We start from the raw sequence: 11277 nt of genomic DNA, 5'->3' as shown, positions 1-11277 counted from the left end.
CCACGGCAGGTGCGGCTGCAGGTCTCAGATAAAGAAATGGACCTGGCGTGGCGAAGGCCATGTCAGTGACCTAGCTTGTTGCCCTCTGCACCCGGGGCTCTTCCCACTACCTGCTGCCACCAGGGACACCCCGGTGACGGGCAGGAGAGAGCTCCCCCCGAGTTCTCTACGCTCTGCCTGGGAGCCCTGCTCACAGGCCCCGGCCGGCTCAGTCTGAATGCACCCCATCCAATTCCAGGGCGCATGGTGAGACCACACGTGGCAAAGCGCCGTGACCACGGACTACCCGGGCAGGGTGGGCAGGGAGCCAGCAGCAAACTTGCACAAACTCTGGGGCTCCGGCTTCAGCTCCGAAGCCTTTGGGGGTTCCCGTGTCTGCACTTGACAAAGAAAACAACCGAACAGCACACCCTCCGAATTCCCTCCTTCTGACTTCCTGATCCTGAGAAGGTGCTAAACCCGCAGGCCCTCCCTGCGGCCTGGAAAGCCTGGGCCCTCCAAGGGCCTGAGGATGAGCTAAGTGTAAGCTCCCTGGGCTGGAGAGCTCAGAGAAGAGGGAGGCCATCTACGGCCAGACACACCCCACCCCACCAACGCCTGAAGCAACAGATCCCCCGCAGAAACTCAATAAGACAGCAACAGGAACACGAGCGGTCCCCAGTCCAGGCCCCACCCAGGCCCTCTGGCTGCTGAGCTGCAGAGCAGAGCTGCCGGCCATAGGGGTGGGATGCAGCAGAGAGGCTCCCAGACCAGCGATGCCCGAGGGACGGTGACCACATTCTGGATGACGACGCAGTGGACCGAGGGTTCCCAAGGTGCCCCTAAGCCACACTCATCAATTTCTTGAAACTTGCCAGGGAGACTGACAGGCTCCGGCCTCACTGAGCCCCCAGGCAAGTTGGGAGGGATGGAGGGACGAGGGCAGGTGGGGTCTCCACTGGGCACTGTCCACTGCAGCAGACAGTGACACGGCTGACAATCAGCTGACAATGCTGCCCGCTCCTCTTCCTCTTGCTCCTGCTGAACCAGCGGCTGGTCCCCCCTGCAGTCCTGGAGCACATAACAGGGAAGGCGGGCAACGCAGGGGATCTGCTGCTTGTTTGTGGCCTGGATAGAAACAGGCACATTATTTCCCCTGGAGAAAGGCCATCACCCTGCTCGGCCCAGGAAATCCGCCGGAGCTGGGGGAACCCGCCCAGGGCACAGTGCTCCCTGCAGAACCCTTTACAAAAGTCCTTAAAACACCGGCATGCTTAATTCCAACATTCAAACTGGGAACCATTTGGGTGGAAGAACTTACAGGACAGACAACAGAAAATCACAACCAAAACCAAATGCAAAATTAAACACGAATGGCCAATTCTCCGTTTTCCCATGAATATTTTTCTGCGTCTCATCCACTTCCCGTGCCCTCAATAATCACTCACTGACAACTGCCAGGTTGAAGGAAAAGAACAATTTTATGTAGGAACCATTTTAAATCGAGAAAATTATCTTTATCAGTTCAGTGTTTTCATACATGGAGAAAACAGTATCCATTTTTATTTTAGCGGAGACCACATCAGTCTAAGCCACAGAAAGCCAGGACTTTCAGGCACAGTTTGAGAACCCCTGAGTATGCCCAGCCTTCTCCTTTTCCAGGCAGGGAAGTCGAGGTCCAGAAAGAAGCCAGCTGGTGGCAGCACGGGACCCAGGACCCAGGTGCTCTGGCGCCCAGCCCAACCTCTTTCTGCTCCATTTCCTTCTTGGGTTCAAGCACATTATGGGTCAAACTACACGTTTCCAAGGGCACCAAGCCAAGTGTCCCAGAGCAGCCCAGAGGGGCCGGCTGACGCCACAGGTGCGCTCAGTCTCCAGGCCCCGCACATCATGCCGCTGCCTCCAGAGGACCCCGCGGGAACCTTCTCAGAGCCAGGCAGCCTCCAGAGAGCAGCCGGTGAGCGCCCTCATCTGATCTCCCTTCCACACAGCAGCCAGGCAGGGCGGCCACCGACTCACTGCCTGAGCTTCTCCTAGGTTCGGGGTTCTGTTCATGGGGCCATAATTCTTTTTGGGGTCTGAAGCCCTAGGACGGTCAGATGAAGTCTATGGATCCCTTCTCAGGACGTTTTTAGATGCATAAAATAATTACACAGGATAACGAGGCTACTCACTATGTATAGAAACACAGGTATCAAAATATTTAAGTACAAACTTGTGACACACCGATACACTTGCTTCTCCAACAACACATCAAACAGCAAGGCCCAGCCGCACATCTGAAAACTGCCACAACTTCACACTAGTGATGAGTGAAGTGATCTTAGAGATTTGCACAGCCACCACACCATGATACAAATCTACCTGTGACTTCCATGGTGACAGCCTCACAGGGACTCACAGTAACATCGGTCTGTGTCTATATCCTTAACTGAAGTAAATGCTGTGTTTCAGCTAAATGTTGGTGAGGGGGAAAGTGCAGTTTTCTACCATCCAAGCTTATGAATTCTATACACAAAACCACCAAGGTTTAAAAACCCCGATGCTGCCACAAAGTCCCAGGGGTCACCAGAGAGAAGGAATCAGGGCAGCCTGATGAGCTGATCCCGGGGAGCAGGAAGACCTTGTCTGCGGTGAAGAGAAGGGGACACTTAAGGCTGGGGGCGCAGAACCATCCTCACCATCTACTGAGTACCAGATGCAACCAACAGATGTCTCTAGACCTCAAAGGCTCAAAGAAGACTCCACATGTACCACTTAATGTCAGCTAAGCTTCCTCACCCTGCACCTCCTCCCCAGCATCCCAGCTTGCAGGGGGCCGACCCTTCCTGGAGATCAGGGAGCAGTGGACACAGCTCACTGACTGCTCCTGGGCCCCGGGCACCTGGGGGCCAGGGGAGGGGAGGTCACGTAGCCTAGAGCTTCCAGGCAGGGGGAAGGCTCTCCCCACCTCCCAGACCGTCGGCCCCTCTCCCAGCACGCTCTTCCCACATCTGCAGACCTGACTGTGGGACTCTCTGGGCTCAGGTCCGCTTCCCCTGAGAGACTAAAGGCCCTCCGTGTCATCAGCTCCCCCATCCAGGACATGACACCTTGTAGATGAGTGTCTGCTAAATGAGAGGTAGGCGGGGGGGGGGGGTTAATGCAGAGACAGAGCCGGGCGGGTGTCCTTTGGCAGTTGCTTTCCTTCTGGGTGTCTTTACAGCTGAAGTGACTGCCCGAGCAGGGTCTGGCTGACAAAGACTTTGAACTAATCGAATGACAAGTGGAGGAAGGCCTTTCTCCACGTTTGTCTCAGAGCCAGAAATACCCAGCACTGCTGTGAGAGGGATGATGAGCAGGACGGGGATCCACTGTCCCCGGACCCTCTGGTCACCGAACACTGAGATGGATGCACATGAAAGGAGACGCAGGAGTGATGCTCAGAATGTCGAACCACCAGCGTGGCAGAGCGTCAAGGCAGAACCAGCCACAGACCCCTGACAGTCACCCAGGAGCACCAGACCCCAGCCTCCCAGGGGGACGGTCACCCAGCCGCACGGAAGCTGGGCCCGACAGAAGGAGCTCACCTCCTGGACCTGTCTGTTCGCACAGACTCCCTGCAGTCAGGATCTCGGTGCCTAAGGCATAACCAGCAGTGTGAGCCTGGGCAAGTCACACCCCCTGGACGTCGGTTCCCGCACTCTTACGGAATTGAGAGACATCTCAAGCCCTTCCAAGCTCTTCCAGGTCTAATATCCCCATGACCCCCTTTCCTCATCCCTCACAGACCACACCTGGTAACAGGAAACCAGCAAAACACAAGCCGGCCAAGGGGTGAACAGGCCAGAAGCCCTAAGCAGGTCAACCTCTGATGCCTGCTCACTGCCACTGCAGGAGGACAGGACCGTCAAAGCCCAGGACCTCCTTCCAGCCCCCTTCCTCCTTTTGAGGAATCCTAGGACCACTGGAAGCTTGCCAGTCAAAGAAAGACGCCAGGCGTAAAGGACTTGAGAAAGAGCCGCACCCCGGCCCTTCCCTCTCTGTTTAAACCCTGGGCCCACTTTCCACTAGGCCAGTTTCTTTCATCACCAGGGCAGCGCTTATCTGGGTGGTGGGGTGACCCCGTCGGCCAAACGCCCCCCTGCAGAGTCGCTGGAAGAGGCTGGGGAGCACAAGCCCCCCTTGCTTCTCTCTGGATCCCCTCCCCCAGGCTGCCCGGAGGCCTCCCCTCGGAGACCAGATCCACGCAGCCCTGCTCCGCTCCGCTCAGCTGTGCGGTCCCCAGGGCAGGGCTGCTGGGACTGTCTCTGTCGTATTCCCTGAAGTCCCCCAGGGGCTGGAAAGAGGCAGGTGAGCGGCCCTAGGCTCCAGCGGGATGCTTCAGGGCGGGGCACGTGGGACAGGAACACGTCCAAAGCCGGGGGGAAATCAGTGCGTCTTCCCCGGTCATTAGCGCAAGCCAGCAGCCATGGGGCCGCCACCCGCACCCATGACAGCCCGGGAGCATCACCGAGAAACGGGATGGACTGGGGCCTCATTAAACGCTGAATTTGCATTCTTCGTGTGCTCCCTGTAGCCTTTCTTAAGAACGCAAACCCCCGTCCCATCCCAAGGAGGAAACAGACTCATCTCATAATGGTGTCAACAGCGGTGTGGGGACTCCCACCCCACAGAAATACACCACTCCCCTCACTCCAGTACCTGAAGCCTGCCCAAGGCCTGAGGCAGGAAGACCTCCAGGGGACACTGTCACCCTAGAAAAGCACGCAGCAAGGCTTCCCCAATGATTCAGGAATCTCCTGTGCCCTCGTTTCCCCTGCAAAGCAAGAGCTGGGAGACACTGTTTCAAAACAGGCTCTTTATGAGTCAGAGAAGGCAGTGCAGCTCTGGGTGTCTGATCTGCGGGGCTGCAGGCTGATACCACGTAAGGAGCAGCAGTCACCCGGGGCCGGCCTGGGGCTGCGGGGAGGCCAGGGCAGCCTCCAGGACGGCAAAAAGCCCAGACAGGTGGCGGTTACTCCTCTGACCCCCATGGATCTCTATTAAGGAGGACAAGGTGCCCCCTAAATCAGTCCCTTTCTGGGTCAGTAACTCCTGGCCCCTGCAGAGAACCTCTGTGATTCTGGGGAAGGCAGAACAGGAAACCGCCATCAAGGGCTCGTCACTCGTCCCCGGGATGACAAAGACCCCTGGAAGGTCTGAGATCCCAGCTGGACCACTTCACGGGTGTCACCAAGGCTGAGAAGCTAGCCCCTCGCAACCGGTTTCCTTACAAAGATGGGACTGACACCTGCCTGGCAGGATATTCGTGGGGTCTGAACAAGGGCACACAAGTGGAAGCAATCCCGTGATACAAGGGATTCAGAAGGCACCCAGGAGAGCTGGCTGGCTTCCTTCCTTAAAGCTGCCAACTAAACCACACTCTAAAGACAGAGTAATTTCTCAAAGTTGCCCAACCTCTGTCCAAAGGCCTAGGAGGACAGATGTTCCCATCAGCTGTTAATCAGATGTGTAAAAACTCTTCGGAGGGGGAGGGGTAATAGCTCAGTGGTAAAGGGCATGCTTGGCATGCCTGAGGTCCTGGGTTCAATCCCCAGTACCTCTGTAAATTAACTTATAAAATAAATAAATAATGCAGAGCTTTAAAAAAAAAAAACTCTTCCTGGAAAAGAGATGAGAAGAAGGGGTGATGACAAAGGTCGAGAACAATGGCCTCCAGTTTGAAGGTGAGGCAGTGTTCTGACTCTCCCGGCCCACCACCTTCCCCTCCTAAATGAGCCCCACTGGGAGGTCACGAGTCCCATCCCCCAAGTGTCCTCCAGGCGTCTCCTTTGGCTTGGCACAGTACTTCGGGTTGAGATGTCAGATGTCAGGGCCATGGAGTGAGTGAGGAGTCAGTGTCAGAGACACCCTATGCCCTGTGGGGAGGGGATCTCCTCTCTGCAGAGAGAGGGCAGGAGTCTGGCCATTCCTGGGTTCCCAACACCAAGGCAGAGAGGAGGGCTCTGCCTCCTGAATGAAGCTATGGACCCCTGGGGCCTCCCGGCGGGCACTGCGCCCCTGCCCCACGCCTGACTCTGCCGGGAGCAGCCCCCGGGCCTGCGGAGACGCCAGACCACGCTGATGAAAGGCAGCTTGTGCTACCGGTTCTCCGCTGCCCTAATCCCAGGAGAGCCAGCACCAAGCAAGGGGGCACCGGGCCTCCCGGCAATGCCCTCTCCCCATTCCCAGCTGGGGCGACCAGTGGCCCACGAGATGAAGTTTGGGGCCACACTTGCTGGAACTTCGGGGCCTGCGGGCTGGGGGAAGGTCTTTACACACAAGGCCACAAACGTGCCCTCCCGGCCCACCAGGCGCAACACACACTCCTGCCTCTGCGGCTCGCCCACCCCCGAGATCCCCCACGGTGCCACCCAAGCATGTGGGTCTCTGCCTCTGTCCTTCCGGTTCCCCGGGTCAGGGCAGGGGGTCGGGAGGAGGTGGGTCACGGGAGGCCTTGTTCAGCCCGCCGACTCCACAGGCTGCCTGGAGGCTCAAGGCTGGGCGAGTCCCTCAACTGCCTGCATTAGCCTCCCGTTCCGCAGTGACGCCCAACTCCAAACAGGAGGCCCTCGTTTATGCAAATTGGCAGTGAGGATGCAGGGACCTCTGTCACCCACAGGCATCCCCACTAGGTCTTCAGATGAAATTCTAGTCAACTGGCCAAACATAAGAACAGAGCAAACTGTGGTCTAGCCATCCAATGAACACTGACTAGTCTGGAAAATACAAACATGTGCAATGTCAACACGAGGACATATGCACATAAAATGAAAAGCGAAACACCAAACGCAAGGTGAGGAACCAGTTCTCCTGCCTAAAGCATGCCTAGACACCAACCAGGGTCCAAAATGAATCCCACGATACTCCATCAGCCAGGGTTTGGTGTGTACAAAGTTCTTTTCATCTGTAAGGCTGAGGGAATAGCTTTAAGGGACCTCTGATAGAAACCCACTTCCTCTCCATTGTCTTAAAATCAAAGAGAAACCAGAACCCAACCCAGAAGAGCGGGGACAGCAGAGCAGGTGGGGCGGCTGCACCTGCTCCCCAGACGGCCACCAGGTGCAGCTGAACAATGTTGCCACACCTCTGAGGGGCCCGTTCCAGGCTGCTGCTCAAGGCCAGAGGCTGGGCATCCTGACACAGAGAAGAATCGTTCAGTCCCTAACAGGTCCCCAGAAAGCTGTGCAGACCCTCATGGTCCCCAGCTCTAACCAGTGTTTATCACCAGCACGGCTTGGGGGCCGGTGGAGAAGATCATGGGACCAGGGTCCGGAAGGAGGTGACAATTCATTCTCAACCTTGCTGGACTGAAAGGCAACCAACACAGCTGGAGGCAACCTGGGTGCCCACGATCGTGAGGGGAGTGATGAGGTAGACTAGCGACCACCCATTAGGGAAAGAAATGGATCAGATGCACGTGCAGAAGGTGAATGGTCTGAAAAAGCGCAGAGAGGAAAGGGTAAGAAGCAGAATGGGCTGTAAAACTGAGTGCCTCTTAGGAAAATTAAAAGTGCAAACAGTTTGGAGAAACCGTCGCCACCAAGAGGAGCCCTAAGGAGACCCGACAACTACACAGACTGTGGGATCCGGGCTGGCATGCCGCAACAGAAAAAGGACAGGAGGTAAAAACTAAGGAAATCTGAACAGAGTAGGCATCTTAGCTAATGACAGCGTATCCACATTGGCTCACTGACTGTGACAGAGGTACCAAGTCAGTGTAGACATTACTGTTAATAACAGAGGAAACTGGGTACACGGGAGAGGCAGACTCTCTGTCCAGTTTTTCTGCAAATTCGAAACTGTTCTAAACAATAAAGTCTATTGTTTTGATGAAAACATTGCATAAAGCAGAAAAAGACACTATACATTTTCCAGAAACACAAGGCAGTGTCACCTGCGGAGGGAGCAGGCAGTGAAGGGCAGAGGGAATTTAAATGAGCAACAAGAAGGTCTGCGTGCAGACCAGTGGCAGTAACACGTCCACATCGTGACTGAGAACTGTGATTGACTCAACTCTTTGCATCAGGGTTGCCCAAACGAATACTTTCAGAAAAGAGAGGGAGAAAAAGAAAACACTGTGAGACAGTAAGACACAACGGCTACATGAGTGGTGGAGACTCTGGTGACAGAGGGGACTTGGGGGAGGCTGAGTAGCTTGGGGGACACCCCAGGTAAGAAGAGTTCACTAGGCCTTGAAGCTGGGGTGGGGGGTGGGAGGGGGGAGCTTTTGGCAGTTACACAACAGCGACAACAGTCCAGGGCATGCTCCACGCCCCCGTCCCACACTGGTCAGTCCTAAGAGCTACCTCTGGTCCCTCCTAATTCCCAGCCGAAGGCAGGAAAATCCAGTAGCAACCACAATAAAACATGCCGGAGGGCAGCGAACATCACGGGGATGCTCGCAGAAGTAGTAAAAGGTACAAAGACAGTAACATTTGAATTTCAGACCAATAGATTTTTCTTTTTAGGCTTTTTTTGCGGGGGTGGGGGCAGTAGTCAGGTCTGTCTGTTTCGTTTTTTCAGTGGAGGTCCTGGGGATTGAACCCAGGACCTCATGCATGCTAACCACGTGCTCCCTCCCAGACCAATCATTTTTTGGACATGTTCCCAATATTACACAGGGCACACTTATGCTAAAAATCATTTATCACTGATCTGAAATTCAAGTTGAACTAAGCGCCCTGAATTTCCGTTTGCTGAATCTGGCAACTGCACTTAATAACAACAACAGTAACTCTTCCTCACGGTTACTGTTCCAGACACTTTACTTTGCTGTCTTGTCTCATCTTCATCGCAACCCAGTGAAAAATGCATTGTTTTCCATTCCTACAGACAAGGAAACTCCGACTCAAACGGACTGAGTCACTTGCCCAAGGTTGGGGGGCTGGCAGGCGCCAGACCTGGGCTGTGAACACCTGTATTCAGACCCGAGTCCACCTCTGGAGAAAGACGCTGTTCCCCAGCTCAGCAGCCGCCCGGGGCCCAGGCCTCCACTCCCCGATGCTCCCGGAGTCCGACACCCAGAGAAGGTGCCTGGCCCACAGCCTCTCACAGGGGTCGTGGCACCAGCGTCTTGTACAGCCTTCAAAACACACCACTGCCTCGAGAAACCTTCCCACCAGACCCCATCAGAGGCACCAAGACAGCTTTGGGTTCCCAAAAGGGAAAGCATCCTCACAGCAAGGCAGCCCCAAGTGGCCCTAAAAGAGCACACGTCCCTACACTGGCAGAAAGACTAGAGAGAGGCGGGGCCCCTGGTAGGAGTATGGATAAGCAGCACAGGTCAGCACAGGGGTCTGAGCCAGGCCACACGCCCTCCTGGGGACAGAAAAACGGATGAATGACCTCTGGGATCCCTTCCAGTTCAGGGGTGGCATTAACGTGAATCTAACAAAACAGGTTTCTGATGAGAATGTCACCCCACCCCTCAGCATGACACCTTTTTCCAATCACCATAATGAGTGTTTATGGAGCACCTACTGTATACCAGACATTATGTGAGATGTTCCCATTGCCCTGTCTAACGACCCAGCGGGTGTCCTTTATTTTGCAGGTGAGGAATCTGAGGCTCAGGGACGTCACGTATTTATTCAACTATCACTTATTCAGCTCCTACTATGTGCCAGACTCTGTGCCAGGGGCTGAGGATACAGCAGTGAACCAAACAGGACCCCTGCCTTTATGGAGCCGGTAGGGGCACAGATAAACGACAAGTAAGTCTACCATGTTATTTCAGATGCTAAGTATGATGAAGAAACATGAAGCAGGGTCAAGGGACTGAGAGATGGGGGTGAGGGTACTTCATCTAAGACGGTCAGGGAAGATGTCTAGAAGGAGGTAACATTTAAGCAGAGCAAACGGGGAAGGGAGGGAGGGGCAGGAGATGGTTTTGGAGGGGATGGCGAGGGCAGGTCATCTTTAAAGGATCATTGTGATATGGAGAAATGGAGAAGTGAATGAAGGATGGATGGATGGATAGATACATTGATAAATGCATTTCCTTAGGCTGCCTACCGATCAGAGGTGAGAATACATACAGCTCACAAGCTGATGAAATGTGTCTGATGTCAGTTCCCAAATAACCAGCCTCCTGGGGGCCCCAGACAAGCACATCCCTTACTGAGGTAAGTCCCCTATAGAGAAATTTTCATCCAAAGTTCAACAGGAAACCAGAACTTCAGCCCAAGGAAACCATCACAGGATGGCGAGCCAGGAGGAAACGCCTTGCCTTCTGTCTCGGACAAAGCCGAGGAGCACAGAACGCAAAGCATGTCCCTGCCTCCTCCACCGCCACTCGCGACCTCAAAGGTCTTCCTCAGGCCCTTGAACAAGACAATCTGGTCCGTCGGCCAAAAAAAAAAAAAAAAAAAAAGCCACCTGCCAGAAAAAAAAGCCAAGGCTTCCTGCAGGTGACACTGATCACCAGGAGCCCAGCCCGCAGGGCCATCCCGCCCCACCCCCTGGGCCACCCCCTTGGACTCACCTCCAAGTCCTTCTCCAGCTCCAGCCCGGCCTCCATCAGGTTGTGCTCAAACTCCTCCCGCAGCTCCTTCCTCTCTTCCTCCAGGGCGTCCAGCGGCCCCAGGTCAATGTCACCGGGTGCCCCTGCGCGGGGGTCCTTGCCCGTCTCGCCATTGGAGATGACGGCCAGCGCGTGGCCGGGGTGCGCCCCGCGTTTCCGGTAGTGGTAGGCGAGCACGTAGTCCACCTTCCTCTGGTTGTCATGGAAGTGCATGCGGCTGAGACGGGCCTCCGAGGACACCTGCTCACTGGCGTCCAGGTAGTTGTTGATGACCTGGTCAGAGAGGCCGGGACACCGGCGGTGAGGCTCAGTGAGGGAGGGGCGAGCGACCCGGGTGGCCGACCTTGTGCTCTGGGCCCAGGGGTGCAGACTGGGAACCAGGGCCCTCGCTGCCCCAGGGAAAGGACGCAGGGGCCCGAGTTCGTCGGCCACGGCCAGGGCCGGCTCTCGGAGCCTCCAGCCAGCGCTCCACTGCGCCGGCTCGCGAGCCCCCGCGCAGCCCAACCCCGCGCACGCGCACGCACCCCGATGCACACGCTGCACGAACCCTGCACATCCCACCGCCGGCCTCCACGCACGGAGCCCCCGCCCGCGCATGCGCACAGCCCCGCGCTCCCGCACACATCTGTGCACGTACGCATCACCCGGGTGCGCTTCCACACACCGCCCTCCGCCCTCCGCCCTCACGACAGCACCCCACCTTCCTGCAGATCTGCACCCGCCACCTGCAAACACATAGTACTCACCGGCAG

The 11277-nt window shown here is 56.0% G+C and overlaps 1 protein-coding gene across 2 annotated transcripts in view; it reads right to left on the bottom strand.

Annotated features, from left to right (window-relative positions):
* ANO2 (anoctamin 2) overlaps window positions 1–11277 on the bottom strand; it is a 252033-nt gene that overhangs the window by 231614 nt on the left and 9142 nt on the right. Inside the window, exon 3 of one of the 2 annotated variants that reach the window (XM_072954679.1) lies at window positions 10487–10798. In XM_072954679.1, the coding sequence (XP_072810780.1) occupies window positions 10487–10798 (312 nt within the window). Of the gene's footprint in view, window positions 1–10486; window positions 10819–11277 lie in introns of those variants that run through there. The other variant, XM_072954680.1, reaches the window with a different exon arrangement.

Source organism: Vicugna pacos, chromosome 34, assembly GCF_048564905.1.
Source record: "Vicugna pacos chromosome 34, VicPac4, whole genome shotgun sequence".
NCBI classification, from domain to species: domain Eukaryota; kingdom Metazoa; phylum Chordata; class Mammalia; order Artiodactyla; family Camelidae; genus Vicugna; species Vicugna pacos.
This window is presented reverse-complemented; position numbering and strand designations above follow the sequence as displayed.